A 19,763-nucleotide genomic window follows, 5' to 3' on the forward strand; every position below is an offset into this window, starting at 1 on the left:
TTAGTCATATGGGAGTGTTCAAGTCAAACAATCAATGCACATATTTAAAAGGTTGCACTCACTTCCTACGGGAGAGCTGGGGGTAGATATGGGAGCATCGGCATTATTGTACATGATTGAACATTACACTAACTCGCTTGGTTGTGAGGAAGTACAGAGTCATCAAACAAATATGTTAGACACTGCATTTGTAAAAACAAATTCAAATAAGATCAATCAGAGATCTCGTGATGTAAATAAACAATTTCAAGTATTGTTTTAAAGGACTAACAAGTGATTTTAAAGTAATCGAATCACAACTGAATATATGTTTCAAAACATAATGTTTGAACACAGGAGTCAAAATAGATTTTAAGAATGTGTTTTATTGATAATGGTTATATTGCAATTATCATATACATTTGTATTTTTTTAGACAATGTAAAGTTTTAGGATAAACATTGTTGACAAATCTATGGAATTTTTTCATATGATTTTTTCACTTTAAAATATAACATGTAACATCATGGTTATTAATATAACAACATCATTTCCTGTTTAATCAGTATAAAACCAGGATGTAGGGAGGCATCCTGGTTTTTCTGAAGAAGTCCATGTGAAATTAAAGTGGAAGAAAGCGCTAAAACGTTTATTTGATTTTGTGGCTGATTTTCGTTTCATTTCACTTGGTTGCTGTGGCAGTATTTTTCTGACTTAAAGATAGCCTACCATTTGTCCCAGTATGACTTAAAGATAGCCTACCATTTGTCCCAGTATGACTTAAAGATAGCCTACCATTTGTCCCAGTATGACTTAAAGATAGCCTACCATTTGTCCCAGTATGACTTAAAGATAGCCTACCATTTGTCCCAGTATGACTTAAAGATAGCCTACCATTTGTTCCAGTATGACTTAAAGATAGTCTACCATTTGTCCCAGTATGACTTAAAGATAGCCTACCATTTGTCCCAGTATGACTTAAAGATAGCCTACCATTTGTCCCAGTATGACTTAAAGATAGCCTACCATTTGTCCCAGTATGACTTAAAGATAGCCTACCATTTGTCCCAGTATGACTTAAAGATAGCCTACCATTTGTCCCAGTATGACTTAAAGATAGCCTACCATTTGTCCCAGTATGACTTAAAGATAGCCTACCATTTGTCCCAGTATGACTTAAAGATAGCCTACCATTTGTTCCAGTATGACTTAAAGATAGCCTACCATTTGTCCCAGTATGACTTAAAGATAGCCTACCATTTGTCCCAGTATGACTTAAAGATAGCCTACCATTTGTCCCAGTATGACTTAAAGATAGCCTACCATTTGTCCCAGTATGACTTAAAGATAGCCTACCATTTGTCCCAGTATGACTTAAAGATAGCCTACCATTTGTCCCAGTATGACTTAAAGATAGCCTACCATTTGTCCCAGTATGACTTAAAGATAGCCTACCATTTGTCCCAGAATGACTTAAAGATAGCCTACCATTTGTCCCAGTATGACTTAAAGATAGCCTACCATTTGTCCCAGTATGACTTAAAGATAGCCTACCATTTGTTCCAGTATGACTTAAAGATAGCCTACCATTTGTCCCAGTATGACTTAAAGATAGCCTACCATTTGTCCCAGTATGACTTAAAGATAGCCTACCATTTGTCCCAGTATGACTTAAAGATAGCCTACCATTTGTCCCAGTATGACTTAAAGATAGCCTACCATTTGTCCCAGTATGACTTAAAGATAGCCTACCATTTGTCCCAGTATGACTTAAAGATAGCCTACCATTTGTTCCAGTATGACTTAAAGATAGTCTACCATTTGTCCCAGTATGACTTAAAGATAGCCTACCATTTGTCCCAGTATGACTTAAAGATAGCCTACCATTTGTCCCAGTATGACTTAAAGATAGCCTACCATTTGTCCCAGTGTGACTTAAAGATAGCCTACCATTTGTCCCAGTGTGACTTAAAGATAGCCTACCATTTGTCCCAGTATGACTTAAAGATAGCCTACCATTTGTCCCAGTGTGACTTAAAGATAGCCTACCATTTGTCCCCGTGTGACTTAAAGATAGCCTACCATTTGTTCCAGTATGACTTAAAGATAGCCTACCATTTGTCCCAGTATGACTTAAAGATAGCCTACCATTTGTTCCAGTATGACTTAAAGATAGCCTACCATTTGTCCCAGTATGACTTAAAGATAGCCTACCATTTGTCCCAGTATGACTTAAAGATAGCCTACCATTTGTCCCAGTATGACTTAAAGATAGCCTACCATTTGTCCCAGTATGACTTAAAGATAGCCTACCATTTGTCCCAGTATGACTTAAAGATAGCCTACCATTTGTCCCAGTATGACTTAAAGATAGCCTACCATTTGTCCCAGTATGACTTAAAGATAGCCTACCATTTGTCCCAGTATGACTTAAAGATAGCCTACCATTTGTCCCAGTATGACTTAAAGATAGCCTACCATTATTTCCAGTATGACTTAAAGATAGCCTACCATTTGTCCCAGTATGACTTAAAGATAGCCTACCATTTGTCCCAGTATGACTTAAAGATAGCCTACCATTTGTCCCAGTATGACTTAAAGATAGCCTACCATTTGTCCCAGTATGACTTAAAGATAGCCTACCATTTGTCCCAGTATGACTTAAAGATAGCCTACCATTTGTCCCAGTGTGACGTAAAGATAGCCTACCATTTGTCCCAGTATGACTTAAAGATAGCCTACCATTTGTTCCAGTATGACTTTTGTCTTCCCTTTGAGGCATGAAAGGCCTAGTTCTATATGACCTACTGCTTTTTTGCAGAAAAACAGCAACTCTCGAAACAGTCACACCAGAGACATAAATCTACACCATTAAATAAATCAGAGTTAGTGGAGGGACAGGTTCCTAACTCAACATTTTACCGATGAATAGAATAAGATACCACTACAGATCAGACAGTGTGCTACTTTGGCTGCCTTTTTAAAGTATTTTTTTTTTATTGGAAGGCTAATTATAAACTTATATCTGGATTATAGTGTACAGCTTTGCTTAGTTTGGGAGGAAAGCACCATGAAGCTAAATATGGTATGGTCACCAAGATCATGTGACTAGTATAATTCTTATCTCCCTAACAGGATGCTTCCTTTGAGATAGTTTCTTAACAGAGTTGTAGTATCAGAAAGAGGAAAGCTCCATGAAAAACTTTGGAGAAATATATTCATAGGTTCATAGATGCATACCAGGCTATTGCTTCATGAGGATTTTTGAAGCCTAGTCCTACAGTCCCATGAAGTTTTTAGTTCCTATATTTTAATCAGAAATATCTCAGGGATGAGCAGAACATTTACATGTTGCCCATATCCACGGGGAACAAGGGTTGTAACCCAGGGGTGAATTTGTGGTTCCCCATCCATTTGTCCAGTTTATGTTTGAATAGTAGAAGAAGTACTTCACTTTATGTGGAGAGGAAGATGATGCCAATGAAGTGGTGTTCTCTGTGATACGTATCTATCCCTTCGACATGTTCTATTTATGTTGCAAAAGAATTTAGAATTCTTGAACAAGTGTTTACGCCATCACTGGACTTTTGAATGTGCAGTAGATCTGACAAGATAGGGTCTTTTGAGGCTCTGTATGCAAAACAAGATCTCCTCTCAATAGCTTGTATAACACCAAGAAGATGGACAAGGCTTTGAGATGGTCAGCATAGTTTTTATGATTTTGGCCTTGATGACTGCAGAATACGAATAGAGTGTAATGATCTCAATCCTGGATCTGGAATTTATACCATTAGCAATAAGCCGTGCAATGAAGAAGCACTTTTTAACAATAGTGGATACCTGGTGATCGAAGGACAATTCATTGTCTACATAGGTTCTCAGGTCCCTAACTGCTGGATCAATTTTAAGGGGTGTGTTACTTTTTGCTTGCTGAAGGATAGTATTATAAATAAATAGTATTCAATTGAGTAACAAATTTTCTGTGCCTAAAAAAAAAACAGAGGGCTGTATGGTATTTCAGAAAGTTGAACGCTTTTCTAATCTAGACAGTGGGACAAAGGCCCTAGCAAGTTTTTCACAGAGAGTACACCATGTATCTGGGAATATTAAAACAGAGACAAGAGTAGCTAAATGTTAAAATAAATTTTGAAAAATTAAAGTACTAAACGAGGTTGTATGAATAAAGGAGTGCTGTTCCCAGCTTGGATGTTCTTGTTTTTTTTTAATAAATTTTAAACATCCAGCTTGTGGCTATATTTTTTTCTGTTTTTTAAATAAATAATGTTGTGGATTCTTTCCTGTAGTACATACAATTTAGTGGGTAAGGTTAGAAGACAGACCTGTTTTGCTTTTTTGAATTTTACTTGTAAATCAAAATTTAATACTGGATCCTGCACAACATCAAAACCAGAACTGCATCAGTAATAATACATATACAACAACATCAACTAAACTAAGTGAATGCGTGAATGCATGCACACATACATAAATGCATAAATAAATCGTTCATGGGTACAGAGCTGTACCAGTTTGAATGGGGGATTGTTTTGCCATTGCCCCTATCAAAGATTGCAGTTACTATAGATGTTCTTTATCATTTATTTTCACTAGATTCTGCATTGTCATACACTTTTTCAATTTTGGGGCTAATATACGTGTACAATTTTGTGTTGTGCTACACAACACCTGTGTTTATATGCTGTGCATATGGTGAAGTAGAAGCCATTCGGCCTTCAAGCTTATATACTATCTTTTGACACAGATGTAGGTAGTCTGGCAAACAAGAATGAATACATTGAACCTCACCATAGCTAGGCTGCATGCATAGTAATTCATTGCTTTGTCAAAAAGCAGGCTAGATACTGCTAAGGAATACATTCATGATAGGGCTTCGTTTTTCTTATCCAAAAGAAGGTAAATTACATCTTAGGGTGCAGGACAATTTAATGTGTTATCACAATCCTCACCCAGACCCTCCAAGCCCACACAGCCAAACCCACTCACTGCAGTGCTGTCTTAAATGAAAGAGAGTTACTCGGGTACTTCGGTGGTAAATAGCTAATTATGCAATGTGCTCTAGAGGAGAGAGGAATGAAGGTCAGCAGGACTAAGACAGAATATATGTGTGTGAATGAAAGGGAGGATAGAGGAATGGTGAGGCTGCAGGGAGAAGAGTTGGCAAAGGTGGATGAGTTTAAGTACTTGGGATCAACAGTTCAGAGTAATGGTGAGTGTGGAAGAGAGATGAAGAAGAGAGTACAGGCAGGGTGGAATGGGCAGAGAAGAGTGTCAGGTGTGAATTGTGACAGACAGGTACCAGTAAGAGTGAAAGGGAAGATCTACAAGAGGGTAGTGAGAGCAGCTATGTTATATGGGTTGGAGACAGTGGCATTGACAAAAAGGGCAGGAGTTAGAGCTGGACATGGCAGAGTTAAAGATGTTAAGATTTGCACTGGGTGTGACAAGGGTAGACAGGATTAGGAATAAGTATATTATAGGGTCAGCCCAGGTTTGAGGGTTTGGAGACAAAGCCAGAGAGGCGAGATTGCGTTGGTTTGGACATGTGCTGAGGAGGTATGCTGGGTATATTGAGAAAAGGATGCTAAGGATGGAGCTGCCAGGTAAGAGGAAAAGAGGAAGGCTTAAGATAAGGTTTACAGATGTGGTGAGAGAGGACATGCAGGTGGTTGGTGTTACAGAGCAAGATGCAGAGGACAGGAAGAAATGGAAACAGATGATCTGCTGTGGCAACCCCTAACAGGAACAGCCGAAAGAGAAGAAGATGCAATGTGCATATTTCACCTTGTGCCTAGCTACTCCAGTCCTTGCAGTATGGATAGCTTCTTTTACAAAATTATTCATTACATGTAGCTGAGAATTTGTGATATTGTGATATATGACAATTATGTCATTAAATATGTCCACAACTTCATTGGCAGTCCCAAAATTTAAATATGGACTGCAACATCGGTTATTTTCATGTAAGAGAAATACCTGGTTCTTGAAAATACTCTACCTTTCTAGTGTATGCTCTGTCTTCTCATTCTTGAAGAAAATACATTTTTTGTTCAAACTAGCCACCATGTGAAGCAAACTGCAATGCCACAGAAACTGACTGGTTGTCATTTTCTCCCTTGTTGTGATGCCCATAATCAGATTCAATAAGGCAAATATTTAGTGTCTTTTTCTTTCTGATTCCCCTTTGTTCACCTTATATAAGATTGTCTATTTATTTTTACTTTGTTAACCAGGTTATCCTTACTGGATAGTGTCCATTTTCAGGGGCTAATATGGATATTTAATATTAAACAATTACTACCTGCCATCAATAAACCAACTGCCCTGCACTTCCCTGACATTATAAATCTGAACTTTCTTTTATAAACAGTTAACCATCAATTACTTGAACCTCATTTTTGTGTTATGAAGCCGATCCTTGTTCGCAGATCAAAGATGGCAATCATGGAAAATGGGCTTTACGTAAAGCAGCCCCTGATAGTCTAGGGCAGGATGCACACGTGCATGTCCTTAAAGGTGATCCTGTGGTACACAGCAAACATGAGTCTGGAAAGCATGTCCGTGCAGAATTTACAAGTGTTGAGTGAACTCACTAGTCCATAGCAGTGTCTGCAGTCTTCTCCAAGTAGTGATAACTGAAAGGTATCTGAAGGGAAAAAGCCCTGTACATGGAATTATCCCCCACCCCCACCCCCACTCCACAGTCAGACTTTCCCGGTAAGCAAATGTAAAATAAAGAAATAAATGATTTATTTTTATTTATTTATCTTACATTAGTTGACTGGGGTTGTCCAGTTGAGCTGATAGCCCATTTTCAGCGGAGGCCCAGGGAGAAAAGCTCCACAGCATTTACATATACATTTTTAACAGTAAAAACTATGTAAGCAAGAAGACTTTAGCACTTTAACAGTACTAAAGCTGAAATTATACAGCAGGAAATATTAAGGTTCTACATTGGGAAAAGTACCATCTTAGAAAAAATGTAGGGTGGTTGAGTTTACATTACATTTACAAAATATGGGCAAGGAAGAAAAAGCTAAAATTGTAGATGCAGCCAGGTATTTGCCGCTAGAGAAAACACACAGGCCATATGTTAGTAAAGGTATTTTAAGATGGAGTAAGAGGCAATAACCAAGTTAAGAGGAGGAAGATAGATGGCACTAAAAGTGAAGAGAACCAGTAAAAGGCTGACAGAGTATTAAAAATAGGAGAGGATGACAGTTTAAGGGGGGTGACTACAGTGACATATCCAGTGGCTTCTTAGGTCGTCTTTGGCAGCTGATTTGAATATATTTGGTTGTTTAAGTGATCAAATGTCCAATGGGAGTTTGTCACAGAAGATGGTAGGGTAGTAGCTATAGAGGTTTTGACCCATTTTGCTCTTGTGTAGTAAGTCTTGGTCTGAACTTCGGAGTGACCTGGAAGGGGTGTATGAGAAGATAATAGGCTGGGACAAAAAGATGGCTGGTAGAAGACAGAGTGGATAATCTGAAGGTGGGAGAGGAAAAGCTGGTGGGGTTGCTCCAGCCAGTTGAAGTGTTTTAAAGAGAGAGTGATTCGTTCTATAACTACGATTTGCAACAAATCTAGCCACTTTGTTATAGGTATTCTCTAATTTAATTAAGAGGGTAGTTTGGAGGTTAGACAGGATCTGAGAGCAGTACATTAGGCTTGGTAGGCGATAGGCATGAGAGAGAGAAACTTTGGCCTTGTTGGAATTGAACTTTTTTATTTCAAAACAACACTAAAAACAATTCAAGTGCAGTGCAAGCTAGCACACTTGAGTGTGTAGCAGTATTAAAGCAAATACAGTTTAAATAAATGCAATTTATTCAAAATGTATTCTGAACTAGAGATTTTTTTTTGGTAGTAAAGTGCAAGGGGAGAAAGGAGGAGCAGAAGATAATTCAAGGTTAAGAACCTAAGTGGGTTGGCCTTCTCAAATGTTCTCTCAGTATTAGGTAGAATGAACACTAGACTGGGAGGAGTGTCCCAGATCAAATTTACAGTAGGGGCGGGCAACTGCAAAGCCACCAACTATAACAAGACCACAGGAATAGGGTGGGAGGGAGAACACCAGTTTCAGAAGAGATCAGAAACAAAAAAAACAATGCCAGCAAATATATAAAATAATTCAGTCAGCAAATATATTAAATAATTCAGTCAGGCAAAACATTAAGACAATGCAGAGCTCTGAAAAGTTACAGTGCCAAGGAATATACTTATCAGCGATATAATTCCAGATTGTTTGAGAAGCAATCCAGTCAGAACACAAGGAGATTCTAACAGTGTATGCAGGAATTTACAAATAGGGACTATTTTTAAATCAGCAAATGAATCAGAGGGAGAAACATGGCAGAAATAATATAAAAAAACTTTAATATGGTTAGCGCTTTACATCACAGATGCTTCTTCAGACCATGAATGAAACAACATAAGCTAAAACCACAAGATGTTTATAAAATCTACTAAAATTGTTCCATGTTTTATTAAAAATTCTGTACTTGTTTTGTGCACATATCTCTTTTATTGCTTTTTACTTCACTGATGAAATGTCAGTTTTGGTATTAAATTGTGGGGTTAGCAAGTTGTAGTATGTTTCTGGCTAGATACCTATTAATATGCTGTCTCTTTAACTTGAGTGCTGAATAAATGTAATCAATTAATTAATAGCAACTTGGGAGAGCTTATTAAGTATTTAAAGTGGTTTTAGCTTATGTTGTTTCATTCATGGTTTGAAGAAGCATCTGTGATGTGAAAGCGCTAACCGTATTAAAGTTTTTTATATTATTTCTGCCGTGTTTCCCCCTCTGATTCATTTTGCTGAAGAAAATTTGTTCGTTGGTGTGAGAGGGAGTTAATTCAGAGTGGCTACACTATTGACTTTCATTGCTTTTGTGATACTATTTTTTAAATCAGCAAGCCTTGAAACAATCAGACAACACAAAAGCTGTTAGACCAGTTTTATAAGCTTTAACACTTCCACAGGAATAGGGGGGAACTAGTTTCAGAACAGATGAGAAAATAGCAAACAAAGTCAGCAAATATATAAAAATAATTCAGTCAGGCAAAAATTAAGACAATGCAGAACTCTGAAAAGTTAAAATGCCAGGGATTATACTTATCAGCAATATATTTCCAGATTGTTTGAGAGCACTCTTCAGTCAGAACACAAGGACTTTCTAACAGTATATACTATAAAAAACTACAACAGAAGGAGGAAACTGATGTGGAATAAGGTGAAGTCCCAAGACTGGAAAAACTCCCTTATCAGCCTCAACAAAAGGTTGCGATCCCTCATCAAATCCTCTAAAGCTAGCTATAAAAACAGAATTGCAGCAGATAGTAAAGACAACCACAAGGCCTTCTATAGTTATGTAAAGAATCTCTACGGCAATACCCAGATTTGCTCTGAGCTAATGCACAATGGTACCTCCTATACTGAGCCAACAGATATTGCCAATATACTGGCCGACAGATTCAGTGCCAACTTTACCCCTCTCTCCCCACCCAAAGGACCAATCACAATACCAGTAAATTGCCAGGCACCCAGTATTACTGCTACATAGGTTAAAACAGCACTGTCCAAGGCCAAGAATACAGTTACTATAGGACCTGACAATATCCCTGGCTGTGTTCTACATGAATTACACAGTTAACTGGCACCTCGCCTGTGTGCCCTGTTCAATCACAGCCTCGCCTTAGGCTTTGTCCCTACTGAATGGTACACTGCTACAGTCATCCCTCTCCACAAAGGAGGAGTGATTACAGATCCTGGGAATTATCGCCCCATTAGCCCGATGAGTCTGATATGCAAAGTTATGGAGCACATCATCATGGACCTAATAAACAAGGATATAGGGAATCTCCAAACTCTGGATCCTACACAGTTTGGTTTTGTTTACGATAGATCATGCCTGCTCAACTTGGTCGACTTCTTTGAGTCAGTCTCCAGAGCTGTGGATGAAGGCAAGGTGGTTCATACAGTCTACCTTGATCTAGACACGGCCTTTGATACCATTCCCCACTCAGGATCATAGAAAAGCTCACTAAACTAGGCATCAACCCCTATATCACTAGGCGGGTTGCAAATTGGCTCACAGATAGAACCCACAGTGTGAAAGTAGCTGACTCAGTCATGAGTGGAGTCCTACAGGGTTCGGTCTTGGGTCCTCTCCTGTTTGGTATCTACTTCTCTGAAGTCCAAGCCAACACGAAGGGACTCTGGCTGACAAAGTTCGCAGATGATTGCAAGTTGGGAGCTATCATTACCTCCCCAAGTGATGTTGACATCCTACAGAAAGGCCTCAATGAGACCAACAACTGGTGTCAGACCCATGGCCTTAAGCTCAATGCCAAAAATGTGTAGTCATCCCCATTGGAAAAAACTCGGTTCCCATAAATTACAACATTGATGGTAGTCCACTGAACCCAGAAGGCATTATAAGAGATCTGGGAACACAGGTTGACAGCAACCTCTCTTTTGACCACCACGTTGCCACTGTGGTCAAAAAGTCCTTCTATGTGGCACATCTCATTACTAAGGGTTTTGCATCCAGGAAGAAAGAGGTCATTGTCTCCCTCTACTCTTCCCTCATTAGGCCAATCATCGAGTACAATGCCCCATTTGGCATGTACCTCACTAGACACCTGCAAACAACTGGAGAGGCTGCAAAAGTACTTCACAAAGAGGATCCTAGGGCTTAAACACGTGTCCTATATGGACAGATTCAAAAAACTCCGATTCTCTGTCTCATATCGCCTACTTAGAGGCAATCTCTGCTTGTCTTTCAAAGCCATGTCTGATCCAGCTCTGTTAAAAATGCTACATCTAAAGAAATCCCAATCCCTCCACACCACACACTCCAGAGATCTCAACCTCATTACAACAATCAACAGAACATGCGAGAGGGACAAGTTCATAACTCAGAGACTGCCCATGCTATGGAATAGACTTCCCATACATGTCAAGCAGGGAACCTCACTGGCCCTCTTAAAGAGAAATCTTGATGAGTGGATGGGAAATAGAAAATTTATCACTGGGATCACTCCAGTGACTCTACTTGACAGAGGCACTAGGAACTAAGGTCGGGTGGCATGATGCTATGGTAATTCTATAGGCTATGCTTGTAAAGGCTCCATGGCCATTAGCCTAGTACATACCTATGAACGTATATAAGAGGCCATGTTTTTGATGGGTTGTCTTAATACAATTGTTGACATGCAAATCGAATTTCATTTAAATAAATAAATAAATAAATCTATCAATCAAAAGCCTCATTTGTGATGCCATTTGGAGAGTTATGTGTAAAATGGGAAATTTACCACAAGTTGTTTTTAGAAACTAATATTAAACCTGTACTGCACATCGTTGTCTAAGTATAACAGAAGTATATAGAGATTATTTCTTATGGTTCACACTTAAAATAAGGCAAATAAAACAAATGTACAGAGGTATGGCCCATGTTTGCTCTGTAGTGCAGGGCCAGAGTTCCTTATCGTTTTAAAGGACATACCTGTGTTTTCTGGGTCATAGGGCAGACTGTGAGATTCTACTGATGTATTATTTTTACGTACAACTGGAATGCCATAGCTAAATTCTTAGTGCATAACTCATACAGGATGGAGCTGTTTAGTATATGTTTAATTTGCATTCTGTCCCCCATACTTTGCTTTACTGTAGTTGCATTGTGATCTTTGCTCACTGTGTATATATGCTGACAAGGCTGCACATTTTATAAAATGAGTTTTTGGCATCTGGTGGCCTTTTGTTGCTTGCCTGGTTTTATGGTTAAATGAAAAAAAAGTATACCAAGAAAGTTTTCATTTCACAATGCTTGTCAGAAAAGTTTTTCTCCTTTGCAGTCATAAAATGCATGCTTCTCTTGTTTTCTTTTCCAGAACCCAAAGTTGTCGAAGTTCCCAAGGTCATAAATGTTATAATACCAGAGAACAGAGCCCACTTCTTTCAGCAGCTGGGATACATTCTGGCAACCTTGGTTTTACTTCTACTTCTCATCACTGTCACATTCCTTCTTACTAGGAGACGCAGGAGGAGGGGTAAGTATTTTTCTAGAAAAGGCCAACATATTGCAAATACATTTTTTCCTCTAGACACTCTGACAAGTTTAATTCCCTGATAACCTTCAATCACATTAGCATATGTAAATCAGTCCAGAGATGCATTCTATATCTTAAAAGAGTTACTTTTGGTATTCATAACTCTTTGACAAGAAAACTTACATGATTTTTTTTAATGTGAATTTTTTGTTCTAATTCATGTTGCTCATATCTGGATCTTCATGCTTCTAAAATAAATAAAATACATATTTTAGATACTAAATATTTAATGCATGTACAAAACATCTGTTACCTTAACTGATTTTTGGCAGACAAAGATTGACATACAGGTACAGTCAGAAACAGACAATTAGAATGTTTCAAAGAAATACACATTCTGATTGTCCCCAGCGGTACTTGGTCATCTTATTCTGTCGGTTTCATACCTCACTGAAACCTACTTAAACAGCAGCTTAGGTTTATGTTAATACCTTTGTGGACTCAGTTCCGGCCCATTTTTGTGGTGGCACATGAATACTGTGTTGTTTAGTCATTTGCTCAGAGTTGCCCAATAAACAAATGAAGAGGAGGGATTCAAACCCAGCACTGCATAGTGAAGCTTGTGAACATGTAGCCATAATCATCTGCATGAATGACCCATGCGTGTTCTACAATAACAGAGTCTTACACGTATCATTTCATTTTAATGTTTATGAACCAGAAAAGGCCCACTGAGCAAAAGCCCATTTACAGGGAAGCCCATGGAGATAAGTTCCAGTTGTATGTACATTAGTTCTGAAAATATGCAGTTATACGATTAATAAGACAATAAAATATGTACATCCAGAGATTTACAAATCTGATAAGTTAGCAATAATAACTTTTGAGAAATTCAGTGAGAGGACGATGTTATGTCATTTTTAAACAATATTGATTACTAAGAAATGTATAGATTCATAGGTTAGTAGTAGGCTAACTGACTGTATGGGCCATTTTAAGCCTAGCCAATTATTCCACCTGAAAATCAAACTTTGCACCTTGTTTCAATAAAGCAAATACTTTAGCCATTATGTCAAACCCCATCCCTATAAGTCAATGTCAAAGTCAAAGAAAACTTTGTCATTCAGAACTACACAGCAGTGTTGCTGAACAAAACTACAATGCTTCGTTCTCAGTGCAGGAAACAGTTGCACATATAGACAGAGAAAAAGTAATAAAATATCACAGTAGAAATTTAATAAGTAGCAATTAGTAAGTAAAGTAGGACAGCAGTGACCCACACCCATCCCAGAACAGCAGACAAAAAAGACAAGAATAATATGCAGGTAATATTGTCAAAGTGAAATTGAAACAATAGCAGCATATCTATGATTAGACTGAATTATTGCATATTTTGTATATTGCACTTTACAGTCCTTCAGTGTGTAGGTGAGCTACCTTAGTTTTGCACTTAGTTATTGGACATCCATAAAATAAGCCTCTTGATAGGCTAGTTAAGTAACAGATGTCTTGGTTCATTTTTCCCCAAGAGTTCAACAGTTTAATGGAGAGTGGAAATAAACTGTTATTTAGTCTGGTGGTCTTACAGTGCAGGCTTCTGTATCTCCTGCCTGAGGAGAGGTGAGTGTACAGACCACTGTCAGGATGCACTGGGTCACTGAAGTCTTTTTGGCCCTGTCAATGTATATGCATGTGTACAGATCTTCCAGAGGTGTAAGGGAGGTGCCAATGATTCTTTCTGCCGACCTTACATCTCTCTTGAGAGCTTTCCAATCCTGATTGTTACAGCTCCCATACCAGACTGCAATGCTATTGGTCAGGACACTTTGAAGGGTGCCCCTATAAAAGGTCTGAAGTATGGAGCTTGGTAATTTTGCCTTCTTATGTTTCCTTAGAAAGTGCAAGTGTTGCTGAGCTTTTTTGACTGTGCTGGATACATGGACTGACCAGGATAAGTTCTCTGTGTGAGATGAACACCCAAGAACTTTGTACTCTTGACCCTTTCCACTGTCGTCCCTTTCATCACTAGAGGTTTGTGTGGTACTTGAGATCTTCTGAAATCAACAACCAACTCCTTTGTCTTGCTGACATTCAGTGCTAGATGGTTGTTGTCATACCAGACCAGTAGCTGATCAGTCCCGTTCCTGTAGGCCTCCTCCTCTCTGTCTTTGACCAGGCCTATAACAGAGGTGTCATCCACAGATCTGATGATCCTATTCGTCTCATGTCTGGCCATGCAGTCATGTGTCAGCAGAGCTAAAAAAGAGAAACAAAGTAAGAAAAAGTAAGAAAAAGAAAGAAAGAAAGAACTCTCTTATTTTGAAACATTGTAATTTTGAAACATTGTATCCTCATCGTCTGTATGGATTCCTTAAACATGTGCATTTCCCCATGCCTCTCACCCTCACAAAGATAAGCCACTCACATCATTCTTTTATCTAAATGTTTATCTAAATGCCTAATACATTCTTGTTTTCTGCTTGTGACATCTTTTCCCGTATATCCTTCATTCTACAGCCCTCCTCATTACTCAGTCATGTGTCTTGTTTACCTGCAGGTCATCTGCTGTGATTACCTGCAGGTCCCTTTACTCTTTGCTGTTCCCACTGCTTCTCCTTCCATCGTGTTCTCCTTGTTTTGTTTTTTTTAACTGAGGTAATAGTCCTATTTCAGTGAGTGCCTAGATCAAAAAGTGATCACTAATAATATACGTTCACAGCAGCATAACATAATATGTTTGATAGGTACATGTGAGTAATCGAAGACACAGAGCATATTGGGTTAAGAACATCACACATTACAGTGAAGCAGGATACAACTGACTGACACAAAAGGTGACAAAAGTTATCAAAACATTAGGTGTGTGCATGTGTGTGTGTGTGTGTGTGTGTGTGTGTGTGTGTGTGTGTGTGTGTGTGTATCGTGTGTGTGTGTGTGCCTATCTGAGTGAGTGTGTGTGAGCGTGTGTGTGTGTGTGTGCCTGTCTGTGTGAGTGTGTGTGTGAGCATGTGTGTGAGCGCGAGCATGTGTGTGTGCTCGTGTGTGTGTGTGTGTGTGTGTGTGTGTAAGCATGTGTGTGTGTGTGTGTGTGTGTGTGTGTGTGTGTGTGTGTGTGTGTGTGTATCATGTGTGTGTGTGCCTATCTGAGTGAGTGTGTGTGAGCGTGTGTGTGTGTATTGTGTGTGTGTGTGTGTGCCTGTCTGTGTGAGTGTGTGTGTGAGCATGTGTGTGAGCACATGCATGTGTATGCTCATGTGTGTGTGTGTGTGTGTGTGTAAGCATGTGTGTGTGTGTGTGTGTGTGTGTGTTCTGTCTGGTGTGTGTGTGTGTGTGTGTGTGTGTGTGTGTCCCTGTCTGTGTGTGTGTGTGTGTGTGTGTGTGTGTGTGTGTGTGTGTGTGTGTGTGTGTGTGTGTGTGTGTGTTTGGAGATCTGATAAGTAGTGTTTCCCCAGTAGTGAAACATAAGACATAGTATCCTAGTTTGGGTGAAATAAGGTGGCCAAAGGTGGGCACTGCATTGTTGATGATGTTAGCCTTCACCTTGCTTTACAAATAGTGAATCCAACTTTGAAGAGTGTGTGACACCGAAGCAATGAGCAATGATGTCCCCTTCGCATGACTGAGGCAAGAAGCATGAAGCAACAGAGTTTGTTACTGAGAGCTTAGTTTGACCATGATTTGTATTCATCCTTTTGATATAATTTCTTGTGTAATACCATCAAGCCTAATGAAGTTCCCTAACAGATTAGGAATGAATGCACTTACACGCTCAGTGAAATTTGTGCTCTTCAATAAAACTTTAATTTCACTGCTATGGGACTGGTGGTGTTTTTATATACCACAGGATGGTTTGCACTCTGCAACTCCTTTGCCTTCTACTTGCTCATTTTTGTTTTCTGGAATTATATGCCAAATAGCATGGCTTTTGACTTACTGGCATTTATGATACACTGTTTTGTACTGAGGCTTGGCTGTTTTCCTCTTGAATGCAGGGTTGCAGGTTCTAATTTGACCTCTGCTTCAGTGTTCCTACATTTCTTTGGGGTTGTTGGTTAAGGTACATGGTTTAACTCTTACATTTGGAAAGCATGGCTAGCTTAAAAAGGTCCCCTGTGGTCATTAGCCTAGTAATTACCTATCAACCTAGGTTCCAGAGGAGGATAAGGGGCAGATCTTGATAAAGAATAATCTGATGTAATCAGATGGTACGAACACAGTTATAACCATATTACTGAGCATAACAGATTATAATTTCTCAGTGTTTATTTGTAAAGCTGTTGTTCAGGGAGACTCTGAAGACAACAAGACCCAGAGGCCCTTCTCTTTAAAAGGGACTTCATATCAAGGTCATAATACTGATATGTATCTTGCATATTAGCTTAAGACAACAATATATTGTTTTCCTTGCATAATGGTGTGGCTATTCATATAGATTTTTGCTTTGTTCATCTTGAATTTTCACTGACCTGTCTTTTTATGCTAGAACAACAAAATCTGCTTGAACAAGTCAGACTTTTTTGTTTTAATGGTTGATCTATGTATACACACACACACACACACACACACACACACACACACACACACACACACACACACACACACACACACACACACACATATACTAATGGAGAGGTTTGTAATATATTTCATTTATTATAACAATAATCAAATCCTAGTTGAAGCAATTACAATTCATTCTTGCAAATATTATTTTAACATATTGAGACAGGAGATGCCAAAAGCAATGCTGAAAAATGTAAGCTCATCCGCTGATTCTGTAGAGTTTAAGGCACAACACAGGGTTGCTGGTAGCATTATACTGTCTCAGTGTAATGTTGTCAGCCTGGGAAGGGGAATCATAAATGGACTCAGTCTATCACGTTTGCCTTGATAGCCATACAGACATTCTGACCAGATATATTCAAATGTTTTCTTTTGTCCTGAAACACTCATGCTCATTTAGATTACAAAATCACATCATGGGAGTATCTAAATTTCATATCATGTACCATGACACACGTGGCCACTTTAGGCAAATAAAAGCTGCATTTCTAGAATTCTAGTTCCTTAAGTTATAATGAAGATGTTACAGTACAGCATTTTATTAATTAGGGAAAATTCTGACTATGATAAGATTTGCTAGTCAAAGATGAAGCATGCTGCTGGAAATGACAAAATGCCAAAATTAATCTCTCCAGTCGAGATATTGCCAATATACTGGCCGACAGATTCAGTGCCAATTTTACCCCTCTCTCCCCCACCAAAGGACCAATCACAATACCAGTAGATTCCCAGGCACCCAGTATTACTGCTGCACAGGTTAAAACAGCTCTGTCCAAGGCCAAGAATGCAGCTTCTATGGGACTTGGCAATATCCCTGTCTGTGTTCTACATGAACTACAGAGTGAACTGACACCTCACCTGTGTGCTCTGTTCAGTCACAGCCTCACCTCATGCTTTGTCTCTACTGAATGGCGCACTGCTGCAGTCATCCCTCTCCACAAAGGAAGAGCGACTACAGACCCTGGGAACTATCGCCACATTAGCCTGACAAGTCTAATATGCAAAGCTATGGAACGCAACATCATGGACCTAATAAATAAAGATATAGGGAACCTCCAAACTCTGGATCTCACACAGTTTGGTTTTGTGAAGGGTAGATCATGCCTGCTCAACCTGGTTGTCTTCTTTGAGTCAGTCACCAGAGCTGTGGATGAAGGCAACGTGGTTCAAACAGCCTACCTTGATCTGGCCAAGGCCTTTGATACCATTCCCCACTCAGGAATCATAGAAAAACTCACTAAACTAGGCATCAACCCCTATATCACTAGGTGGGTTGCAAACTGGATGACAGATAGAACCCACAGTGTGAAAGTAGCTGACTCCAAGTCAGACTGTCGACCAGTCGAGTAGAGTCCCACCGGGTTTAGTCCTGGGTCCTCTCCTGTTTGGTATCTACTTCTTTGAAGTTCAGGCCAACACGAAGGGACTGTGGCTGACAAGGTTTGCAGATGATTGCAAGTTGGGAGCCATAATTAACTCTCCAAGTGATGTTGACATCCTACAGAAAGGCCTCACTGAGACCAATGACTGGTGTCAGAACCATGGCCTTAAGCTCAATGCCAAAAAATGTGTCGTCATCCCCTTTGGGAAAAACCTGGTCCCCATGAATTACTACATCGATGGTAGTCCACTGAACACAGAATGAGTCATAAGAGATCTGGGAACACAGGTTGACAGCAACCTCTCTTATGACCACCACATAGCCACTGTAGTGAAAAAGTCCTTCTATGTGGCACATCTCATTATTAAGGGTTTTGCATCCGGGAAGAAAGAGGTCATTGTCTCCCTCTACTCTTCCCTCATTAGGCCAGTCATCGAGTACAATGCCCCATTTGGCATGTACCTTACTAGACATCTACAACAACTGGAGAGGCCGCATAAATACCTCACAAAGTGGCTCTTAGGCCTTAAACACTTGTCCTATATGGACAGACTAAAAAAACTCCAACTATTCTCTGTCTCATATCACCTACTTAGAGGCAATCTCTGCTTGACTTACAAAGCCATGTCTGACCCAGCTCTGTTAGAAATGCTACATCTAAAGAAATCCCAATCCCTCCACACTACACGCTCCAGAGACCTCAACCTCATTACCACAATCAACAGAACAAGCTGGAGGGACAGGTTCATAACCCAGAGACTGCCCATGCTATGGAATAGACTTCCCATACATGTCAAGCAGAGCACCTCACTAGCTGTCTTCAAGAGAAATCTTGATGAGTGGATGGGAAATAGAAAATTCACCCCGGGGATCACTCCAGTGGCTCTACTTGACAGAAGCAATGGGAACTAAGGTCGGGTGGCATGATGCCAGGATAATCCTATGGGCTAGGCTTGTAAAGGCTCCAGGGCCATTAGCCTAGTACACACCTATGAACCTATGAACTATGGAAAGTTACTCTACTGCCAACAAGTAAAATGGGGCTTTCAAACTGAAAGAAAATGGAATGCTAAGATCCTTGTTTTATGTGGAGTCAAGGCCTCCAGACCCTAAAATGGGAGACTGAGGCCTCAACACCCCCTGCAGTTAATTCTAACGTCCTTGCACCTTGGTGGGGAAAATAATTCTCCAGTGCAGAATACCTGTACTAGGAATGGCTTTGTCAAGTCTACGTATTATTTCTCTAAATGTTGTCTTAACAATAAAACATACTTGAAGTGATACTTAAATAATTATACAGCAAATGCTCACAATGCAATGCAGAGGACTGTTTTCACTGCAGTGTGCAACTTAAAATAATAAGGTCTGAGGTCACTGTGCCTCATGGAAACAGTGATCCTGGCACTTTATTGATACAAATGCACAGTTTGTTCAAGCATACATTGATACATTGTTGCAGTTGTGGCTGTTATGCAGGTAAGCTACTCCAGTTTTGCTCTCCTTTCAGCAAAACAGCCCTTTCTGTAACATGCAATAATCTTAGTTCCAACAACTGTAATTCAGAGAGGACAGACTGATCTAATTACTGTAAATATATGGCATTTAAAAATAGCAGATTTGGATAACTTTCCTGCTACCCATTTTAGATGTAATGATTTAGTCCTGAAAATAACAGAGTGGTCTTGGACAATTATATTGCTATGGATCCTAAATACAATGTTTTTTTTTTATACAAAAAAGCTTCATACTGTACAAAAACTGG

The 19,763-nt window shown here is 39.4% G+C and overlaps 1 protein-coding gene across 1 annotated transcript in view; it reads left to right on the top strand.

Annotated features, from left to right (window-relative positions):
- MXRA8 (matrix remodeling associated 8) overlaps positions 1–19,763 on the top strand; it is a 574,547-nt gene that overhangs the window by 495,577 nt on the left and 59,207 nt on the right. The window contains exon 6 of the mRNA XM_044063600.1: positions 11,899–12,057. Within this exon, the coding sequence (XP_043919535.1) occupies positions 11,899–12,057 (159 nt within the window). The remainder of the gene's footprint in view (positions 1–11,898; positions 12,058–19,763) is intronic.

This window comes from Protopterus annectens, chromosome 2.part1 (genome assembly GCF_019279795.1).
Source record: "Protopterus annectens isolate FY-2018-M chromosome 2.part1, PAN1.0, whole genome shotgun sequence".
NCBI lineage: Eukaryota > Metazoa > Chordata > Ceratodontiformes > Protopteridae > Protopterus > Protopterus annectens.